The 22,955-nt window shown below is 44.9% G+C and overlaps 1 protein-coding gene across 1 annotated transcript in view; it reads left to right on the plus strand.

Annotated features, from left to right (window-relative positions):
• LOC8050492 (reversion-inducing cysteine-rich protein with Kazal motifs) overlaps positions 1–22,955 on the plus strand; it is a 231,124-nt gene that overhangs the window by 84,798 nt on the left and 123,371 nt on the right. The window contains exon 3 of the mRNA XM_040502511.2: positions 13,458–13,547. Coding sequence (XP_040358445.1) covers positions 13,458–13,547 — 90 coding nt within the window. The remainder of the gene's footprint in view (positions 1–13,457; positions 13,548–22,955) is intronic.

Here is a 22,955-nt window from a genome sequence, read left to right on the forward strand (position 1 = left end):
TATTTTGATTTGTGTCACTACTCTGGCGTGGAAATTTTCAAACACTAATTTCGAGAAGCAACTTCTGCTGAGTTACAATATGAAGTAAAAAACGTAGTGTTTAATTTTATGCAATCAAACTTGGTGAGGGGCGTTTTCTAGTTTTACCTATTTTTTGTGTAACAGAAAAGTAACTAAAAAGTAACGCCGTTACTTTTTAAAAGTAGCTGTAACGAGTTACTCTTTTGTTGCGGTAACTGTAACGATAACTTCGCTACTTTTTTCTGAAAGTAACTGTAACTGTAACGAATTACTTTTTAAAAGTAACTGACCCAAGACTGGTTCTGGGTAGTTCTGCTTACATATGTCACGTACAACTGAAAACCTTGGCCAGCATAAATACTCTGTCAGTGTCCCTTCAAGGTCGGTAAACTCAGGCATCGCAGGATTAATATTAACACTAGAAACAGCGCTGACGATGTGCTGACTCGAATTTAGATTTAGATTTAAATTTTATCTATTATGGTGCTCCCAAACAGCATAGAAGCCTAAATAGGGTTGCATGTACACATAGTTTATAACAATAAAAAGAATATAAATAAATATGGTGACACCCTAATGAGCAAGTATTGCTCGTACGCACTTTTTAAAAATTTCAGATGGCATATAAAAATTGATATTAGCACTATTTGAATCAAGGGAATTTCAGGTTATGAGGAGCGTGGATAGAAAAGTATCGTGTGCCTATTTCGTCGTCGGGAAACATGAAACCAAATCTTGCCGAGTAACAAAGGGGAGTCAATAAGAGCATTGAGTACTTTGTATGAAAACACTAAATCATGAATTAATCTTCTTCCAGAAAGAGGCAAGATGAGAAGAGTTTCTAAAAGGCTCACATAATTATAGTAATGTTTACGTCCGATATGGAGATTAGGAACAATTCCAACAAGTCGTTGTTGCACTCATTCCAAGCGGTGGGTTTGATTTACGCCTAGGGAATTCCATACTGTTGAAGAAAATGCTACTTTTGACAAAACAAGTAAGCAAAAATTTAAAGTATACTCCAATAGCTGTGGAAGTTTTGAGTAATACGTGATATTACGCGCAGCTAACAAAAGGATTCATTGACAATTTTACTAATAGGAGCACCGAACTTCAGGCGTGCATCTATAAAAACTTTAAGGTCACGCACGACTGACGACCTTAATATGTTTGAGCCATCTAATGTATAGGGATGGGAAATAATATTATTCTTAAAGACTGCTGGGCGAAATACTAATATATATATATATATATAAGATAACAAACTAAATATTTAAAAATGAATTTAGGGTAGTATTCAAGTTACTTTTTCTACGAACTATCTTATACTTTGAATACTTTGAGAAAGTAATCGAATAATGCCCGAAGATACTTCGCAAGATTTGCAAACTGGTATTATAAGAATAAAACCTAATGTATTGTACATGCGGCACCTGCCGTGGTTTAGTTTGACAGTAGACTCGGCTCATAACGCATTCCGCGATAAGTTTATAATATGCCCCGCCGCGGTTCGGAGAACTTTACATGTAGTACGGCATTGCATATCCATAACAGCCGAACTAGAAGTTCATCAGTCAGTCATACTTGTTGATGAATAGGCGAGAGAGGGACGCACGTGCACGCTCAGGAGAAACATCGACTCGAGGGCAGGAGCTGCTGTTGTTGATTAACAGCCATGAGCGAGCACTTTGTCCTCGCTATAAAAAGCGAGGAGAAGCACCTGCACCCTCAAACTGTCAAAAAGATTGGAAGGTCAAGTGGGAAACATAAGAAACAAATTAGATTTTCCGGAGAATCATTCTTTACGCTTTGATGTCAAGATGGTCAAGATTCCAGAATCAGAATCCACTTGTCCATAATGACACCACCTCGCGGAAAACTATCTTCGAGATTTTGAGGATGAAACAACGCGCGGATTCGGAAGGAGGTGAAAGAAACGCTTTTGAACAAGCTTCGGAGCGAAAGCTCATCCACAATAGGCACATGAGGAGATTTAGGGAAGCACAGTCTAGGTCACTGAAGCTCAATAAAGCAAGCAGGATCTTGCTTCTTTGGCCGAGGGAGTGTCTGTGCTCCCATGAAACCGTGTTCGCTCATTTTCATACCCGTGAACCTGCGATTTTCAAAAATGGTTCATTGCGATCGTATACAGAACGTTGGCCTCAAAATCCTCCGCTGACGGAACCACTCCAGCCCCAGACATAATGCGGGGGCTGAGTGTAAAATCTAGATGACGTCACCAACATTTTGCAACCTCCAAGCCTGATGTACAGTTCAAAAACAGCTTTGAAAAAATAACGTGGACAGAGTACAAAAGGACGCATAGAGGCAGGTGTACTTGGATCTATCCATTTGGTCTTTTGTTAGTATTTGGAGGCTGCGTTTTGATCTGTGTTCGGCCGCTTTGCTCCAAGTTTGCAATCGGTTCAGCATTACCATGCCGTCTGACGATCCCTACTCCCATAGATTATTCCAGCGAAATTTTTTTTCCAATGTTGCAAAATGTATTTGAGGTGCTGAGTACAAGATATTGAGAAATGTAATTAAGATAAAGTGGCAAATACTCTAGACTAAATGTATTTGCAAGATACCGAGATACAAGGTATTTCAAATACAAGGTATTTGAAATACAGTATCTTCAGGACAGTATTTAAGATAGGCACAAATCTGGTCGTAATGGAACTTAGACCCGATTCAGCCCTCTATCAGCGCTGAGCGCGATGCCAGTAGTGCATCAGCAATGTCAACGCTGACACCAACGCTAAATTATAGCGCTGAGGTGGAGCTGTAATTTAGCTAAAAGTGTCCCATATGATTAGCTTAATGTACACCATACAGATAAAAGTACCTCATATGATTCTCTACTCTCGCACTAGCATCTTTATTCCAGCCCATTGACTAAAAAAGCGTGACATTGTTCCTGTTAACAATTTCTCGCGGTGTGCATCCGGAGCAATAAAAGATGGAGCACTCTACCTTTCGCTACGCCTGTCATTCCCACAACCGCCTTTATCTATCAATCCGTCTGAGTTCAAAGTATACATCCTAAACTTAACGTTCCAGCCGTCGACCAAAGCCTGGTGACAAGCTGGCGGCCATGCATTCCTATAAGTAACTAATATTATTGGACAGTGCCAGTAGTAAAAACGGAGATTGGCAGTTTTCAACAAATCTAGCTTAGCTATTTTGTACAGGAAGTTGTTTGAAGAAATAAAAAAAAAATTAATGCACGCATTGACGCGCTCGGCCGGCCGTCGCTTGAAATGTTTTTCCCTACAAGGGCTCCATTATATATCTGATAGCTTTTGAAACGACCTATACGTGTTTGTTAATCCCAGATGACAACGTTCAAACGTGATTTGAGACACTTTCGATTTCTGTAGTTTACAAGTAAACAAACCTAACGTGCGGCGGAACCCCTTACCATATTATGTGCTATAAATCCTATCGATGTACAGCTTTTTCCGAACCGCGTATGGTCTCGACAGCAATAAAAACTATGATCATATTACAAAAAAATAACTAGTATTTAAGTACAAAATGAAATGAAAGATATGTGCGTCGTAGAATGAAGGTGCAAATATGTCTTCTTTTCAAACACACTGCTTAATATGACGAAACCATATACGTCGAAGAAATTGCATTCTATATATAAAAACAGCAAACAAATTTTGATATAAAAAAATTAAAAAAAAATTGAAAAATACCAATTTTTAAAAATGACCTAATTTTTTGTATGTCTAGCTTTTCTTCTCAAGTTTATATCTTTGTATAGTCGATATGAACTATACTTAAATTAATATTATCATTTTAAATAAGTTTGGATACAATTTTAGTCTGATAAGTTTCTTATGCCGTAAATAATTATACATCGAAAGCTAGCTCGATTCAAACTTGGCTCATTATTGTCGAAGGTTCAAGATTCGAATAATTTTATTTCATAAAATAAAATTAAAAATAACACTTTTAGAGAACTTCGCACCGGCATATTCCCTCCAGCAGTGGTGTTTTAAGACTAAAAAATACTAAATCAATATCTGTTTTTGCCTTTTTTTTTTTCTTTACAGATTAAAATTAGGTAACTTAAAGTGCTGCGGCGAGCACAATATAATATGTCTAAAGAAGCTTTTGACGCAAAATATTGGCAGCAAGTTTTCTAGTTGCAAGTTCTATAATGTTTCAACCTCAGCAAAAAAAAAAAGAAAGTTGTGACGTGTTCTATTTGTACCAAATTTCCAGACGAGAAGACAGCGCCGCGAAACGTTTTATTCCACATAACCGCGCGAAACTCCAAAAGCTGTAGGCAGAAAATACGAAAGGCGACTGAAACCAAATCAAGAAAAGAAAGCGCCGGCCGACTTCCTCCTCCGTCGACTCTAGTCGCAGACTTCATGTCGTTAGTAGGGAAGCCCCGGCTTACTCTGCAAACTTTTTCTTTCTGTTTCGACTGAGGAAGGAGAGAGGAGGCAAGGAGGATAAAGACCGGAGCGGCTAGCGGGTGCAAGGGGGCTGGGAGGAAAAGGCGGCTTGTCACGAAACGTCGGGTGTTCGGTTACAAACTCCCGTTCGCGGGGTTCGCGCGCTCCCAGAAGCACTCACACGTGCACATGCCCCCTCCTCACACACCCCCAGCCAACCCCCACGCATGGGCCGCCAACAAGCAAACACAGTCAACAAAAAAATGTTTTTTTTTTTTTTTATTTTTATTTTTTTTTGTTTTTTGGGCGGCCTGGGGACCCGAGCAGGAGAGACGTCGTTTGACGACTGCGAACCCATAACGAGACTCGGGTGATTTTGGACAGCCCGAAATGAAGTAGAAAAATGAATAAAACGCTGGTTGTCTGCATTCCTCTACCGGATAAAAGCATTCATCAGCTTTGTGTTCGCAACTTGGGTCGCTGCTGTACAGTGACAGTTTGATCAGTGCAGCACGAGCGGCTACCTAAACCAGAGTCTTCGTTTTGGGCGGCATGCGGTTGATGTCCACCTAAATAAAGACTAGTCTTTTCTTTTTTTATCGCTCACAATAAAAATGAAAGCCGCTTACAACTCCCTGTAACGCCGAATTAGAGCGCAGCTCTTGAGGAGGAGGAGAAGGAAAGGGTACTGAGGGTTACGGGTTCTCGGGGGGGGGGGGGGGGGGGGGGGGGGTCACGTGACCCGCCTGACCCCCCAGAGAAATTTTCCGCTAGATTTAGCGGGGAAATATTTCTGCTAGATTTAGCCGTGAAATTTTTCCGCTAGATTTAGCGGGGAAATTTTTCGGCTAGATTTAGCGGGGAAATGTTTCCGCTTGATTTAGCGGGGAATTTACCCATAATGCACCACGCGGTTACGCCGACGGCGACGGCGACGGCGACGCCGCTCAAGCCGGAAACGGGCACCTAAGAGCTGCGCTCTAAAAAGAGCTGCACGTGTATCAGGGACATCAGTCGAGAGAAGAAGAATTACGGTCTCTCACAGTAAGAAAGATCCATTCGCTGAGGCACTGTATGCGGTGGTGCTAAGTGCGCTTTAGGTAAAGCACGGGTAAACAAGAGCACGCTTCCCCTGAGATCACCCTGGGTCTCGAGGCGGATACCTCTGTTTTATACTCAGCGTACAACCACGGCCACTCGATCTCTAATCGAGTGGCCGTGGTACAACGCTGTCCACGTTGCTGGCGCGCGCCTGTTTCGTTTGATTTGCGCGCACTCTCCCAGATGAAGCCACGTGATCGCGTTAGTGGATTAGACAATGCTGTACACTAAGTATAGACGATTGCAAGCACGGTGCCCTAACTGGTGCCCCATGCGTGCAACGTGCAGCGTTCGCGTGAGCATAGCCTTGGCAAGTTTCTAACTGCACGGGCTTTCCCGATTCACGCGCCTGTGCTATTTTCTGCAATGTAGGCATTTGCGAGATGAGTGTACAACAGTAACCAAAACAACATTCGCGAGTGCCTGGCTCTATCAAAAGTCCTATTTGTAGGATGGCGCGTACAACTGAAACGTGAAAGAAAACCACGTGTATCAAACGCCCAACAGCTCTCATATTCCCTGAAAGCACCTGCGAGCCTGCGATCTTCCGCATCCTCAATTTGTAATCGAGGAAAGGTCTTGTATTTGGGAGAGTTTCGTATATCACAATTCATTTTACTCGAAAATCTTAGCCGAATATAATTTTTATTTTGTAACTTCAGACACACTTAGAGGGGGCAGTCTCGTTAAAGTGACGGCTCCAGGTCTGGTACTCGGCCGACGACACCGGAATCACCAGTGATCGTCCCCAATTTGGGCTGAGGAAGACGGTATAATATCACCCTCAAACTCGGGACATTTACCGTTGAATGGACAGCGACACCGGTGAGTGGACTCTCTTTGAGTCACATCTAAAGAAGAAGCTATTCGTCATGCTTCACGCTTGTGTCGTGTGCGCCAGCGGAACCACTGTTCAGGTTAATTCGCCTTCGGACACATGAGGCTGTTGCGGTGTAAACAAGATCCGAGTTCCGGTATACTGTAAACGACTTAATTTTCGCGGGCTCAAATTTTTGCGAATCGGGCCAAAGCTGAAAAATTGAAATTATTCCCGGGTTCTAATTTTCGCGAATCGAGCGTAGCTTCGTAGTGTTCACATATTGCCCGAATTGTTCGCGGGACATATTTTTCGTGTTTGTAGGCGATTCGCGAAATTCGCGAAAATTTAGTCGTTTACAGTATATACTTATATAAAATGAGTAGGAATTACAGCCTCAAGGTATTGAAATGTAATGTCAAAGTAATATCATTGCTTTTGGAAAATAGTTGTAATGTAATGTCATTACTTTTAGACTCAGGTAATTTGTATTATATTTTGATGACATTTTCGCAGTTTTCAAAAAAGTAATTAGTAATGTGATTTCATTACCGTTTGAATGTAATTTTCCCATCTCTGTCTGTAGCTTACTTTTTAGGTTGGTACGCACAAATTCGCCTAATTAATCGTTTATTTTTTGTTCTACATTTTACATCGTATTTGTTAGTGACAATATGGCAATTACCTGTCAATTATTTCTGAAGGCTGAAAACCTGACAGGCATTTGTATTTTTTTATTTTATTTTAGCTTACCTCGTTTAGCTATTTCTTCGAAACCGCGTGAATTCCTTCCGACCACTCCACGAAATATGACATTGTTAAGAGAGTGAATGAACTCTGTTGATACTCATAACACACTTAGTTTAGGACGTCATTAGCATCGCAAACGCTCTTTATTAAAAACAAAATGCATTCTTGTTTTAAATGTTTTTTTTTCTTCTTTCTAATGACATCGCCTTGCTCTTGTCGCGAGTCCCAGTTTAAATAACCATTGTGGAGCATTTTTTTTATATATAGTACTTCAGACACGACGCGAGGAATGATATAAAATCGAACAAAAATTGCAACAAACACAAATAAAAAGCGCACAAACAAAACGTTCAAATTATTTGAAGAACGTGTTGGTCACATCAACGGGCAATGCTCGTCGTCCTTCGTCCCGAGTTTGTTTTATTCTTTCCTTTGCAAATAAACATTCAAATGCACGCGTGAAAACCTATTTCCCATTTTACGGTGACGCATAATATATACAGCGTTGAGAACTTCATCACCTCAACGAGAACGATCGACGAACCGACCCGTCTCAGAAGATCGTTTGGAAATTAATAGGATCTAAACTAGTGGGGACCAAAAAGTACGCAGCAGCAAAGTCGTCTAGCGGAAGCAGGTCTATTTGTTGGGTGCTTTGCTACGTGCTTAGAGGCAGCGCGGCCCTTCTGGACAGCGTTTAGCAGAAGTCGTAAAAATGTCGTCGCACACGCTCGTGCCCTCAGCCTTCCCTCCTCCCCCTGTTCCGCCTCCTCGCCACCGCTTCCCCTCTGGCAACGTCTTTCTCCGCCCGTCTTCGGCTAAAGTTAGAAAAGGGAGTCAGGGGGTGCCGGCGACTGAACTGCAAAGAGCGGGCGAGGGACTGTGCGAACTCCGGCCTCCTAGGAACGTGATACTTGAACTCGTAGTGGGACGGATGCCGAGCACCACGAGGAGGATGACGATGAATTGATTTCGGCACAGTATGATCTTTGCGGACTTCTTAGTTCTAAAGGCTAGGGACAGGAAGAACGACAAGCAGGTTCGTGGTTTGTGTTTGTCGCGTTCTGTGTCCCAGTCTATGCTCGGCGGTTATGAACGCAGCAAACGCAGCTGCATCAATTATTGACACTATTGGCTTTTTATTCCCGTCGCACAGTAATCGCTCAAACAAACACTTACTTCGTAGATCTATTGCTTCCGCTGGCTTCAAGCTGAAATCAAAAAGTCAACAGAGGCAGCCGTCAATCTCGAGGATTTTTGGACGAAATACGCGCCATCGAATTTGTGTAACAAAGTATTCGCACAAATATGGAAATAAATAGGTTCGTACGAATATATATGCCTGCCTTTCGGAATCGAATAGTTGCTTTTGCCTGCTAGCCCGATCTCTTTGTCCCTTCACGAATATATTTATATTGTCAGAAATTTCCGAAGTCCACGAAGCCTCGAATAACCGTCAAAGATAACATAACGAAACATTTTATTACTTCTAGCAGAGAGAGATAGTATTTCACGCTTAATATAAGGCGGCGGACTAGAGTAGTAGAGTGAAGAAGGTAACAGTTCTCATTTCACTTGACGTTCAGTTCAACGTGTTGCTACTTACTAATATTGTAGGGAAATCAACGCATTTTGACTCGAAGAATTGTAATTTTACATTTTATGGATTTCTTTTGGCAATATGACAAGACAGAACTTACAGCAGGAAGAGCGTATAGGATATTGCGAGTGTACAAGAAAGAGAGAGAGAGAAAGGGGAGGAAGAGGTGGAGGACAGATTGTCGCGGTGCCGTCCCCTCGTCGGTCTTCTGAGTTTGGTGCGAAAGGTATATTTGGCTCGCTGCTGTCAATTAGGGTCCTTGGTCACGGGTTGGAAATAATCGCGTACACGAAGCGAACAGGGGGCGACTCGCAACACCCGGCATGAGTGAGACCCGATATAGAGCGCAGATCCAGTGCACAGACTGCGGGAAGCCATTGCCACCCTCCGTTGGCCATGGGGAGGTTGAGAGTCTCCGCCTGACGTCGTTTTCCTGAAACTGAGATCCCCAAGCTCGCGCGCCTCTCGGGGGCCATGATCTGGGCATGGCCCCCGAAAGTTTTCGCGCGCTAGCTGCTCACCTCGCGCCATTGCATTCGGCGGTATGGCGCGTTCACACTGGAAGCGGATCCAGAGCCGCGAAGCGAATCCGCGCGTTTCCAAGCGCAAAGCGGCTTGGATCACGTGGTTGGGATGCGTTTTGGCCAACCGCTTCGGGACCGATTCCTCCCAACCGCTTTCGCGAACCGCGAATCGGAAACCAATCGCAACGCGACGCTGACGTGGCGTCCATGGCTCTCGAAACAAGATGGCACCCGTCGCTGGTAAGAAGTCCTAGGCGCTGTAGTCCTAGCGTTGCAGCAGACTAATCGGCAGAGAAACCTGATGTTCACGTCCGTCACTTGAATACGCCGCGAATTTTAACCGGCGTCCTCAGTGATTGTATTCGGGTAAGCTAGTTTGTTTAATATTCGAGGTTCCAAAGCCCCTTCGCGCCGTCTTGTTTGTCTTTGCCCGGAGAATAGCGGAACCCGCCTCCTATCGCCCGAAGTGATAGCGTCTGTACCCACTTCGGCAGTCGCGGAAACTGCTGAAGAGTTTCGACGCCGTGCATAACAAGCACGAAGGCCGACAGAGTCGCCGTGATCATGATGTCGTAGCACACACGCTACCGCAGAACTAACACGGCGCCTGAGGTAGCTGTGCTAGCTCGTTTCTACCACCCAAAAAGAATAAAGGAAACCTACTCAAGAAATAAGGTGCACGTAACAGACGATTCATAGGTAATCCATGCGGCTTTTATTTGAACTTAATGCAAAAAAAAAAAAGAAGAAAAGAGCAGCAGACTACGTCTTGAGTGGCGAGAGGCGAATCCGCCGCCAACCAAGTCACGACCGGATAGCACCGAAAACATTCCCCGCACCACGGTCTGTTAGTGCCGCTCTCTAATTCGAAAATTATAAAAGCAAACGACAAGGGGTGAAAAATTAGTAGAAGGGGTTGCTCCATCCCGAAAACAAGGTTAGTGTTGCCAGGCACTTCCACCAAATAAAAATAAAAACTTGGAGTAGCGTTGCTTTGCACGTTAGTTTGATTGTGATCATTCGAGTAAGTCTTTTTACCACAACCAATTCGTTTACCACCTGGCTCTTACGAAATGTTTTGCTCCCTATCAATCATAGCGAGTCGACCATATTTTACCTAAAACGACAGTGCTTATTTGGAAAACAGCCGCTACTGCATTTTCTTTCCTACTGTCAGAGCTAGTACGCATGCATTGTTAGCCTTATTTTTTTTTTGTTCTCAGAATACAAGTACAGAAAGGCGAACACTTGCGAAAAGTAGAATCAATTACAAGCGATGAACTCACATCTAAACAATCCTTATATGAAAGATGAACCAACTCTCCCATCGATATTTTTGCTCGGATTTTTGTTCCTATACGATGTTTAGTTTTCATTTCGACACACACATATATATATATATATATTTCTTTTTTTTTTCTTCTTTTTTTTTAAAGCCGCGGGTGTAGTAATACGGTCTGTCCATGTGGGTTGTGCGGTAAGGGGGACATAATATAGGAGATTTATAATAACAATCAGTCCCATATGCCACTAAAATAAGGTAATAACTTTCAAACTAGTGAAAGCAGACATAAGGATTCAATAGCCTTTTTGCGAAATCCCCCACAGCACCCCGGGCCGCGCGCGAGGAATTGTGGGAGAGACTGCCCCTCGCCTGGCCGCTCTGGCTTGAGATTGCATTGCCTTGTCGCTTGCCTCCTCTGAATCCGCTGTTTTTCGATTCTATTACCTATTTTTATCTATTCCAGTGTATTTTTTATTGCTTCTAAGTGTTTCTATTCTCTTCTGCGCGCTATATTTCTTCTACATATATGGTATGTGTGTCTTTATTTTGTCTTTTTCGACGGGAGTGCCGACGGACAACACGCCCTTTCGCGCGACGTTCCCCAGGTGAGTACTACCGTTGCTACCAATTCCTATCGCACTGCTAGTTGTTCATTTTGGTTCATTTGACCCAAGTTCAGTCGAGAGGAGTTGTTTATGAACACCCGCGCGCATGTCATAGGGCAGGCAGAGCTCTGAATCAACAATCGCGACGCAAGAGCCGAGTGCGCTGTGATTTGGCCGCCCGCGCTCGCTGCGTTGACTCGCACTGTAGCGTATGCCTTCGAGTGCGGCTTACTTGACGAAGATACAGCGGCTTTGTCGCCGCAAACCATTTGTCCGAATGTTTGCGAAGCTGAGGCATATGCAACGCTGCGGCGCCTGACAACTGCTCGCTGCGGCGCGATCCCTTCGCAAACGCCGATGGCTCAATGTCGCGGCTTGAATGCGCCTATGGCATGCCTCCGTAATCTATCCGCTAAGCGGTTCTCAGTTGCCAACTCCCTTTTTCAAGTGCAGAGATGTGTTGCCGCGAATCATCTGTACGAATGCCTGCGAAGCCGTAACACCGTTCGTCATATCCAACGTGCGATGCCTGACAAACTGCGCGCAGCGGCGGCAGCACTTCGCAAGCGCCGGTGGCCCAACGTCGCGGCTTGTATGCGCTTATGGTATGCCTTCTTAATTTCTCTACTAAGCGGTTGTCACTTGCAAACAGCTTTTTTCAAGTGCGGAGATGTGCTGTCTTCCAGGCAGTCATCTTGAAAGTTGTAGTTCCTTCGGTAATTTTATTTCTCGAGTCAAGATGTCTGCAACTGAGAACCGCCGAGCAGGCTGATCATGAGTGCATGCCAAAGGCGCATATATACAAGCCGCAACGTTGAACCGCCGGCGCTTGCTATAGGCTCGTGCCGCTGCGCGCAGTTTGTCAGGCACCGCACGTTGGATATGCCGAATGGTGTTATCGTTTCGCAGGCATTCAGACGAATGATTCGCGGCGACAAAGCGGCGTACTGTATCTTGGTCAAGTAAGTGGCACTCGAAAACATACGCTACAGTGCGAGTCAACGGATCGAGCGCGGGCGGCCAAATCACAGCACACTCGGCTCTCGCGTCGCGATTGTTGATTCAGAGCTCTGCCTACCCCTATGACATGTGCGCGGGTGTTCATAAACTGCTCCTCTCGACTGCAGGCGGGTCAAATGAACCAAAATGAACAGTTAACAGCGCGATAGGAATCGAGAGCAACGGTAGCACTCACCCGGGGAACGACGCGCGAAGCGGCGTGTTGTCCGTCTGCACTCCCGTCTAAAAAGGCAAAATAAAGACACAAATACTATATATACACAAGACGTATCGCGCGCAGAAGGGAATAGAAACACTTAGAAGCAATAAAAGATACACTGGAATAGATAAAAGTAGGTAATAGAATCGGAAAACAGAGGATTAAGACAAGGCAAGCGACAAGGCAATGCGACCTCAACGCAGAGCGGCCAGGCGAGGGACAGTCTCTCCCATAATTCCTCGCGCGCGGGCCGGGACGCTTTGCGAAATTACAAATCGTCTATTTCAAGGTTTCTGAGCGTGATCGAATACCACTTAATTAGTCAATTTTCGAAAGGCTTAAAGCACGTGGGTAAGAGTCACAGAGGTGCGCTAAAGTTATTATTCGTGCAACTGCTGGCGGTTGGGAAACGCGCATGATAATCTTATCATCCGCGGTCTCGTACCGCTAGCCTTGTGCCTGCTGCACGAGTAATAACTTTAAGGCATCCCCCGGCTTTGCACTCGCATTAAACATTTCAAGAATGGACTAATTTAGTGGTTTTTGATAACGAGCAGCAAGTTTTTAATTGGAGCCATATGTTTATTATTACGAAATAGAAAGTGAATGAACGAATTTTAGTTAATTATTCAACCTCTCGTGATGATTCACCTTATATATTATGTCCCCATTGCCGTATAACTCACTTTCTCGGACTAAATTAGAGTAATTTTCAAGGCTTCTTTTATAATAAATTTGTTCGAATTGAAATTCAAACACCCTGTACACATTTACCGAGTTTTATTTCCTTGATATTGGCTACGGGCTTCATGATTCTAAGATCTGGTGTTGTCTCTTCTGTGCTGTGCTTAAGAGTTATAACAGCTGCTTTTCTTATTTTCCTGGTTTCGTGAACGCAACGGGGCAACAACGGACGAACAAAAAGCACGCTGTTGCCCCTTTGCGTTCAAGAAACTAAACAAAATGTTTAACCAACATGCTCTCCTGGTTCTATCCGCGCCTTCTCGTCGCGTTTGAGCGTTTTTCAATACCTTATTTTTCCTGGTGGGCAGTCAGTGTGGTACAATGAGCTTCCTGTATGCTTGCGAGTTATTAAAGTGAACGTCGTTTATCGCAGGCCTCTTTACTCACCATCGCAACGGACAACGTGGAGCGCCTGCGGTTTGGAAACTTGATAGCTGAGCTATGCCCAGAAGATCAAGATCTGGTAAGTAGACTTTTTTTCTTTTTATCGCGAAGAAACAAGTTTGACGTTTTAGGTCTTGTTAAGTATCGCTGCATTGCATTGTAGCAGGTGAGAAAATTGGCGAAATAGCATTTAAAGTAATCTGATTGAAAATAGTGACGAGATACACTAGAATGTTTGCACGTGAAGACCGTTGTATCTGCGGCGCGCTGTACTCAGGCCTTGTTGGTCCTTTCTGTGAGGCTGCCTCAAATGGGGCACTGTGTTATTTCAGGGTGCCTCAAAGGAGATTTCGAATCTTTCCATTCGAGCGAACCGACTTTGCAGACAGTTGATCATACTTTGTTTTACTGCGAGCACAAGAAAAGCGACAAGAGCGAGCTCCGGGCTTTCGGCGTCTCTGCCGAGCACGCGTCCTGGTAAAGTTGAAGCATCCTTAAGGCATACCCGTATAAGGCTATATATAGTCCAGGGAAACATCCTATGACAGAAAAATTGCCTCGAAAGTACTTGGACATATAAAGTAAGGCATGACCAAGCGCTACTTACAACCGAACGTTCATTTAAAGCACACTGTTTTTACACGCGATCAGTCTCCCGACATAAATAAGCCAACTCTTTCTCGGTTAAGTGCACCGACGGTGCACTGAAGCAGCAGTCGTCACCTTTCGCTCTTATGCAATGGGCCTTAACTAATTATCTCCCAGTTTTCTCATTTTCCTGCAATTTTCGTATCTTCAAGGTTAGGCGCACAGGGGCACCTCTCACAATAAATGGTGACATCGTTTGCTTCTAGCTTTCCTTCGCTCGAACATAAAGTGAAATGAACCATAAAAGAAATTATGTATAGGTGATATTTTGCAGCCCGTTCATTTACTGATTTCAACAGAAATAGTGCAGCTTCTTTGTTTGTTCACTCACTCGACACTTTGAATGTTGATTTGACTTTTCTTTCGATGAAACCAATACAACGTATGGGTCAAGAGACGTTTTTAGTAAAAAAGGGTTGTCGTGGAGGCGAGTTGGTGATGCATCGTTAAGAGAAAAAAAGCCGGACACACCGGACACACGAGACACTCGCCCCTTTGCCGTACGAAAGGCAGTGGTAACACAGAAAGTAATATGTTAGTGTGCGGAAACTCTGTACACAAGTGGAGAGACTCGATGGACCGAGTGCTAGCTGCGCGCCATCTTCTGCGGTGGCAGTATAAATGCGACTTTCTCGAAGCCTCCTGAAGTTCGAGACTCAGTAGACGAAGCGCGCTAAAAGCAGAACAAATGTGGCGTCGCCGAGCAGAACTTTGGCGCCAGCTCGCGGCCCAGACTTCAAACACTCGAACGTACCTCAACTCCTTGCTACCGTTGCGAGGGAAAAAAAAAACGCGTCGAATGGTGCGTCTGCTTTTTGTTCTGCTTTTCTGTCGCGCTTTCTTGCACTTTCTCTGTGGAATCCCAGGGTGCGCACGTTTCACGGAGCGCAGCGCCGTTTTATGGCTGAACAGATGATGTTTCTCCACCAGCCGTGTGTAAAGGCTCTTATACACATTCGGCATGGTAAAAAAGCACATAGAACAATGAGGAAGAGAAGGCACAGGTAGATCAAAAGGGCGCTTTTTCGTTCTAACTGTCCTTTTTATCTTGTCGCAGGACCTAGTCAGGAAATGGGAAGTGCATACGTGAAAACACTTAAGGTGAAACACAGCGACAGCTGAGGTGTGACGTTGGTGCCACTAAGGTGTCATTTCGGAGCAGATGGACTGAATAAATGGTAAAGGCGTGAGCGCGCACCACAGAGTCCGCAAAGGCGTTTCGTATGAAACCGAGTAACACATCGGACGAAAATTCCATAGCGTTTTGAAACCAGTGAGTGTGTATTAAGGGACTGCCTGGTGGTAATTGAAGGACATTTTGAAAATCGTGCGCCCAAGATTGAAATGCAGGCAACGACGAAACAGCGCGTGTATGCACGAACCGTTTTCTGTCGGTGTGGCTGCCTGAACGTCCTATACACAAACGCCTTGTTTTCATTCTCGCCATTATCAGCAGTCACATGTTTACGTGCCGTCATGGTGTCACGTGACGACGTGTTCTCACGTGACGTCACAGTTTTCCGTGACGTCATGACATCGGGTGACTCACGACGTCACCTGACGTCATTAAGTCGCTTGGCGTCACTGTGCAACCTGACCTCACATGACAGTGTCACGTCATGGTGTCAGCTGACGCCAGGTAACAGGTGACGTGATGCGCGGCGTGACGTCACCGGTGTGACTGCAATGTAGAACGTTTGGATAGAGTGCCAAAAATGGCCCGCGTCGATATGGAGCGCCGTCGACGGCGCGAATTGCGCCAAGTGTCCCACTAACAGTTCTCGCTGTAGAAAGAAAAAAAAATTGGCTTGCTCTTTATGTTTATACAGCCTTGATGGAGATGCGCCTCAACGGGTAATCGGTCTCTTAGCTGTAGATGAGAAATTTGGCCAGTGCGGTAACCGCTAACCTGGGGTTTTTAACGTGCATCGCGCAGTAGTGATCACAGGAACGCGTGCCGGTACGAAACTCATCCAGATCGAAACGGGCGGGGGCGGCGGGGATCGAACCCAGGAGGTTCCCAGCGCAAGCTTTCGCTCCACGCTCCGAGCTGAGACGCGTTAGCCCACTCGGCCACTTCCTCCCCTTAGAAAGAAAGTTTTCTTCATTCCGTATATGTACCGCATTCCACACGGACTGAATGGGGTCCCATCTCGATACGGAGTGAACCTAGTTTCGTTTCTGCCCGTAACAAAATAAGCCGAATATGCTCTGCCGTAAAACAAACGTACGGGAAACTCCATTGAAGCTGAATTGAACCGTAGTGCGGGTGACGTAAAACGCGGCACGAAATTCGTTCTCCTGCGGCTGCGTCGTGCGTCACGCGTGCAGCAGCGTGAATTTCCTGCAACTGTTTTTGTAAGATTTGAAAAACGGGAAGTGTTTGAATATCACGTCGTGCCTGTGCCTGCGCGGGCATCAGCGTCAATTTCGCGTTTCTGCTCTAATAAGATTTCGGTTGCTAGTTAGCGCTTGTCCAGTGTGTCGCTCTTCTTTGTCTTCGCCCCAGTCGCCCTGGTTTTCACTATGTGAAGGCCTTTCACACACTTGCTTTTGGTAACGATCGACTGAGGCAAGAGCGGTTTTGAGGGCTCTTGAGACTGCCTACGACCAGCCTTCACTACAGGCTTAGAACCGGTCTTGTCTCAGACGGTCTTATGCAAAGGCGAGTGTGTGAACGGGCCTTAATAAGAATGCACTTAAAGAAGACGTTCGGCCAGCACTGTAACCGAGGCAACGAGCACTCCGTCATTGTTTGGCTGGCATTCGGCTTATCGACAACCGTCCCTGGCTGGGAACCGGAAATGGTTAAAGCCAGCCATATAACAGATTCCGCGTTAAAGCCTGGTACACATTGTTGTCCTGTCCGTTTTTTTTCTGGGTCCCGTGTCAGCTTTTTTTTCTTTAGTGACGCGTTAGTGGTGTTTTGAGTGGGAGCGGTGTGACTGAACAGGCTTGTTCTGTTTGTTTGTTTGTATCAGTTTATTTAAGACAGACTTACAGAAAGTCTCAGGGGACATGGCTAATGGCACTTTGAAGTGCCTGACAAGGCCACGCCACCTTTTTTGGCAACAGCGATAGCAGAACAAGACAAGAGTGACACGCTTTCACTGCTATACAATAAAAAAAAAATTAATACAAAATAAAACAAATAAGAAACCACCAGTGGTGTGCGAACAGACGTGGGCTAGTTATCTATAATATTACATTTTGCTTAACAGATCTTTAAAACAATACTTTTTTTGTGCTATCATATGCAATCAGGCATGTGTTTATCACATGGGTGAATAATAAACAACAGTATAAGGCTGAAATGCTCCGAAACTTGTACAACTCGCGCTACCTAGGGTGTCGACGGCCAAGAAAAAATGAGCGAATGTCACGAGCTCTATTTCTCGCATTTTGTGAGCACTATCCAATGTTGTAGGCGCTACCTAAAAACATAAGTAACGAAGTACATTACTTGTATTTTTAAAAAGAAAGGAACGCCTTATGGACCTACGTACGTTGCTTTAAAATAAAAGGATCCCTTTACCCATTACAGCTAACAAGTAACACGCTTCGTTATTATGACGCTTTTTATGTATAAATCAAAACGCTTTACTGCTCTTTTCATCTGTGCGTGAGCGCCGTATTCCGAGAAACATTACGTTCATGCAGACACTTAATATAATTATGATTAAAACGTACAGCGCCAAGAGACGGGACAGAAGAGAGAGGACACACCATCCGAGATCCCTAAGCGCGCGCGCGTGAAGGCAATTCTGTTATTAATTGCGTGCGTCAATGCCTTCCCCCGCACTTAATTTTTGAGACAAAATATATATCAGATGCCGTTAAGCAGGCTGCTTGGAGAGGAAATCAACTCCTCTACATGGAGGTGAATATCTCATTTCTCAGTCCTTGTATTTCCCATGCAAGAAGTCCTTGTAATTGTATTACCTTGGAATGTCTTTTTCACTTTACACTAGCTTACTAGCACTAGTAGGACCAGAGTATACTGGCACGCAACGCCACTGACCGAAAAAGTCCTTTGTTGCGGTGGAATTTTAAGAACAAAAGCGAGCGCTTTCGTTCAATTTTTCCTTCGCAAAAATTGATGACGTACTGGGGGTCGCAGTACTGCTCAAGAATATTTAAATGACGCTCATAGATTTGACTCGATCATTGCGTGAGTACTGGATTTTTGCTCATGGTATTCAATATCTCGAGAAGCATTCGGGTAGTGGCCCGTGTCCAATCGCTGCAATGACGACAATAGCCGAACCATAACAATATCTGGAAGTCAGCGCGTGTCCTGTGCTTTGCCAACCCCAGCGCGTGGCTCTGACCAACATCGGCGGCATATAATCGGCTCCAGATCAAGTGGCCGCATGTTGTGGCTACCAGTTGAAAAGGTGAACGTTGCCTATGACTCTGCTTGTTTTTTTGTTTTTTTCTTCTTTCCGATTTTTATTGTTTTTGATAAAAAACGCATGCGTGTTCCATAGTTAATTAACGTCAGGGATTCGTTCTAAGTGCTACTTGCGCAAAGTACAATAATCGTTGCATTGCCCCTTTAATTCTTCGGTACACCATCCTCGAGTTACCAAACCAGCTGCCTTACTTGATTATACTAGTATAAAAAAAAAAAGAACTCCAAACGCATCGCTAGGAGGCGGGAGTTCGTAGACCGCTTAAGGTGTAATCTACCCGCAAAACAGTATACGCCTCGTCTTTGCGTAACTTAGCACACGAGTCTAGATTTTCGCAGTCTATTCCACTCTGATATATTACCACGCAGTTAAAGTTAGCGTCGTCCTCGGCCTGCAGTATGGCGCACGGAAGTAAGACGCGTAAAAGTCATCGACAGTAAATTTAAGTGCAGCCCCGCAGCCTTCAGATGACGGGGCACGAACCACTAGACGGTGTTGAGGAGCGCAATAAAAGACCCGATGTCTATCGACCCGGCGACGACAGTTTTCCCCTTTGAGCACCCGTGTGCTGATCCGATGCCTCACTGGTATGTCTTATGCCTCTTGAGATAAAGAAGAGGACGCCACAGAACGTACAGGCTCCTCTCGCGCCAGTCCGAGAAACCCCAAACCCACTTTATTGCCGAAAATAACCCTGACGTCATTTCGGCTATAAACTATGTTCCTTTCTTTATATGTTTAGGGAATTTTTGTTGTCGACATATTTAACACGCTGTTTGCCCTCCTTGGGCTGACAAATAACGCGGAAGAAAGGGCCTCGTCCAATCTGATAAGTAACTAAAATAATATGTGGCTCAAGGATCGGCGAGTTACAATGCGCTCTTATAACCTTTGCGAGGACAGTTTCGATGTTTCCTCTAAAGGCCGCAAGCCGGAAATCCTGGCACTCAACCCTAAATAGTAAGTACCTTTGGGCTTACGATGTCTTGGGGGATCATTGATGACGATCAAACGGGTATTGCCGTCTTCAGGTTGCGCTAGTGCATGTGCGCTGTGTAATTACTAAAGGTTTCGTGTTCGAACGCTCTTTCAGAATCTTGATCGAATTCATCTCACTTCGATATGTAGTTGACTAACTGAAGTATTTCTTTCCATGATTTTATACCGGATACTTTCAACCAAGGAATATCGATGACGTATTATAATGTGCACTGCAATTAGGCAGTTTGTACACTGCGTGGCAATCTGAGTACGAACAAGCGATCGACGGTTTCTTCCGCTTTCTCGAAGAAGGACTGACAACCAAAATACAAAGTGGTAGAAAGTGGTTCTTCGGCGCACTACCTAAGCGGTACAGTTTTACGCCCGCCAATAACCTTTCAAGTAAAGTTCGAAAAGGCATCGACTTCATGTTCGTGCTAGCAGTGTTGCGTAGTAAATATTATAAAGAAACAATTAAAAAAAAAAAAAAAAACTATACGCTTACATATCGAAATCATGAAAATTATGATAACTAGAGATATTACTACACAGTAAGGAAGGTGCTTATGTTTGCAATTTCTGAGGCGATGTTCACATTTCATTCAAAACTTACGCTCGTGTCTGTTTTCTTAGAGTGTAATGCCCTCTAGCGTAACTCCCGAATCCTAACATTTTGTACGTCCTTCCGTAGTCGCTTCCTCAAATATTACATCGCATTATTATAGAACTTTGTAGATAACGTTCGCTGCCAATTGTATTAATAGTTTAAATAGCAGGCAAATCAGATTAGATGTCATTACGAATGCGCGCCCAAAAGCGGAGAATATTTTAGAACCAATTGGCAAAGTAACGTGGTCTTCACGCTCGCCAAACGCCCTGAGAGCTTTCGTCCCCGCACAAACTTGCAGGTGAGATTCGATCGAAGTCTTCCCCCGCCTCCTACTACCAAAGCTGTATCTGTCGAAATATGGCACGGCAGTAACATTATTTTGCATTTAGATATTTTTCTTTCGAACGTCAATCGGCAGCGGAGAACGCTTTTTCGTCGAAAAAAGACGCTTTTTCGCACCATATTCGCCCCGTGGAGTCTACCCTTTAGGCACCTGTTTCCGCGTAGAGTGGCGTCGCCCCGCTAACCGCCCCGCTAAATTTAGGGGGAAATTGAATTGGTGTTGAGGTCACGAGACGTCAATTTTGGCCCTAAATCTAGCGGAGAAACTGAATTTGTTCATGGGTGACGTGACACGAAGTCCTGTGACGTTATCTTCGCCACTAAATTTAGCGGGGAAACAGAATTAGTGCTGAAGTCACGTGGCGTCAATTTTCCAGCTGAATTTAGCGAGGAAACTGTGGGAGGAGTGGAGGGTATGGAGGGGAAGGAGGGGATGGTATGTAGGAGGAGGAAGGGAGGGTACAGAGGAGGAGGGGTGGGTATGCAAGAGGTGGTGGGGAGGAGGAGGAAGAAGATGAGAGGAGGAGGAAAGGAGGATTGGGCGAAGGAGGAGGAGGAGGACGAAAGGGGTAGCAGAGGAGGAGGGGCATACCCTCACGTGTTCAAACTTTTATTTAGCTCAGCATGAAATGAGCCGCCTCATCGCTTAACTGTCATATGTTGTGTGTCAGGAATGAGAGAATCTTCGGGCAGGGCGGTGTCGTTCGCGCGCCCTTCTTTTCTTCCCTGGAAGGCAGTCAGATATTCTGTGCTTACCAGTCTTTGTCTGCATGATCAAACATATTTATTGCTTCGTTCTTGTTTTTTGTTTCTTGTTTTTTTTTTTGCAATTTTTTATTTGTTACTTTGGATTGCGCCAGCTTAGCGTCCGCGAGCGACGCGAAAAAGCGCAATTACGCACAATCAAAGAGCGATCGACAAATATTCGATTTTGCTCGCCGGCAGAGGGACGTTGTTATTTTCCTTGTCGCTTGAGTGGACCAAATGACTTTGTAAGTGATGACGCCACAACATGGCGCTTTGATTGTGGGAATTTAGTGGGCAAATTTCACCAGTAACTTTAGCGGGAAATTGAGCGAAAAGTTTTCCGCTAAATTTAGCGAGGGAATTGCAAAATTTAGCGGGAATGTTTTCCCGCTAAATTTAGCGGGAAAAGTGTCCCACTAAATTTAGCCGCAAACTTTTCCCACTATATTTCGAATTTCCCTCGCTAAATTTTAGCGGGAAACGTTTCCCATAATACAACGCGCGGTTACGAGCGGTTGCATTATCCCCATTATGCAACGCGCGGTTACGCCAGAGCTGTATATGTAGAGTTTGGCCATCCATTGGGAAGTACTGGAAACAAATGGGGAGGCGCCATTCGCCGAGAGCGTGCTGGGCGTGTTCCGGGGCGTCTTCACAAATTCGAATGTGGCCAACCAGAGGGCGGATATAACACCCAGCCAGAAGCCGGAAATAACACGCGAGAAAAAAACTTAATAAGTGCGTCGGAGTAACTCTCGGTGGCTGAAAATATGCTGCACGTGATGTTTCAATCACGGTCATCCAAATTTATGGTGGAAGAGCGCGAATAGCGGAACGATCGACATAATCCGTACGCCAGGCGCCGAGGGCCGGGAATCTGTCGTCCAAGCAGTCACACCCCTGTCCAATCAAAACAGAGTTCAAGCAGCACATTCGTTTCTTACATCTTTCTGTGTGATCATTATCGAAACATCACGTGCACCATATTTTCAACCATGAAGGGTTACTACATTTAACTTTTACGCGCTTATTAAAACGATTAAAACTGTTTCTCGCTTCCACCGCTAGGGAAATCTGTTCGGCTTCTGGTTGGTCAAGAGAGCATGTCAGGCCCACTTTCTGCGTCTGGTGCACGCCCTGGCTCTGCCCGGATCTCCCATTGACCAAACTCTCTCTATACACGGCTCTGGGTTACGCCGACGTCAACGGCGACGCCGCGAAACCCGGAAATGGGCGCCTAAAAGCTCCGGTCTAAAACAAATCAAGGGACAAGTCATTTTGACTTTCATTGTCTGTCCTTATTACTCGCAAATTTGTTTTGTTGAAGGAATAAGAGGAAAGGTTTCGTTTTCAAATAAACAACGCTCGCCCCCATGGGCGGAGGTACGCTTCCTATACCTCTTCGTTACGTCTCAACAAATTGTGCGCTCGTAGTGAGTGACGTCACTTCTCTAGGCAAAATTAGACGAACAGGCGGGGAGACACACCCATTACAACGCGAGGTCACGACGCACTTAGTGTGCCGACTGCGTTAGCCAGTGAAAACATATGCGCAGAAAGACAAGCGCTGTGACGTTCCGCTTTGAGAGCTTCTTGGTGGCCCTTGTTAGGTCTCGTTAGCGCGTGGCATCAGCTGAGCGCTCACTCGCAAAACGAAGCGAGACAGCATCTCCAAACGCTTCACCCAACCAAAACTACGAAAAAAAAAAAAAAAAAAAAAAAAAAAGAGCTCCTCTCTTTTTTT

Source organism: Ixodes scapularis, unplaced genomic scaffold, assembly GCF_016920785.2.
Source record: "Ixodes scapularis isolate PalLabHiFi unplaced genomic scaffold, ASM1692078v2 PGA_scaffold5__190_contigs__length_132052651, whole genome shotgun sequence".
NCBI classification, from domain to species: Eukaryota; Metazoa; Arthropoda; class Arachnida; order Ixodida; family Ixodidae; genus Ixodes; species Ixodes scapularis.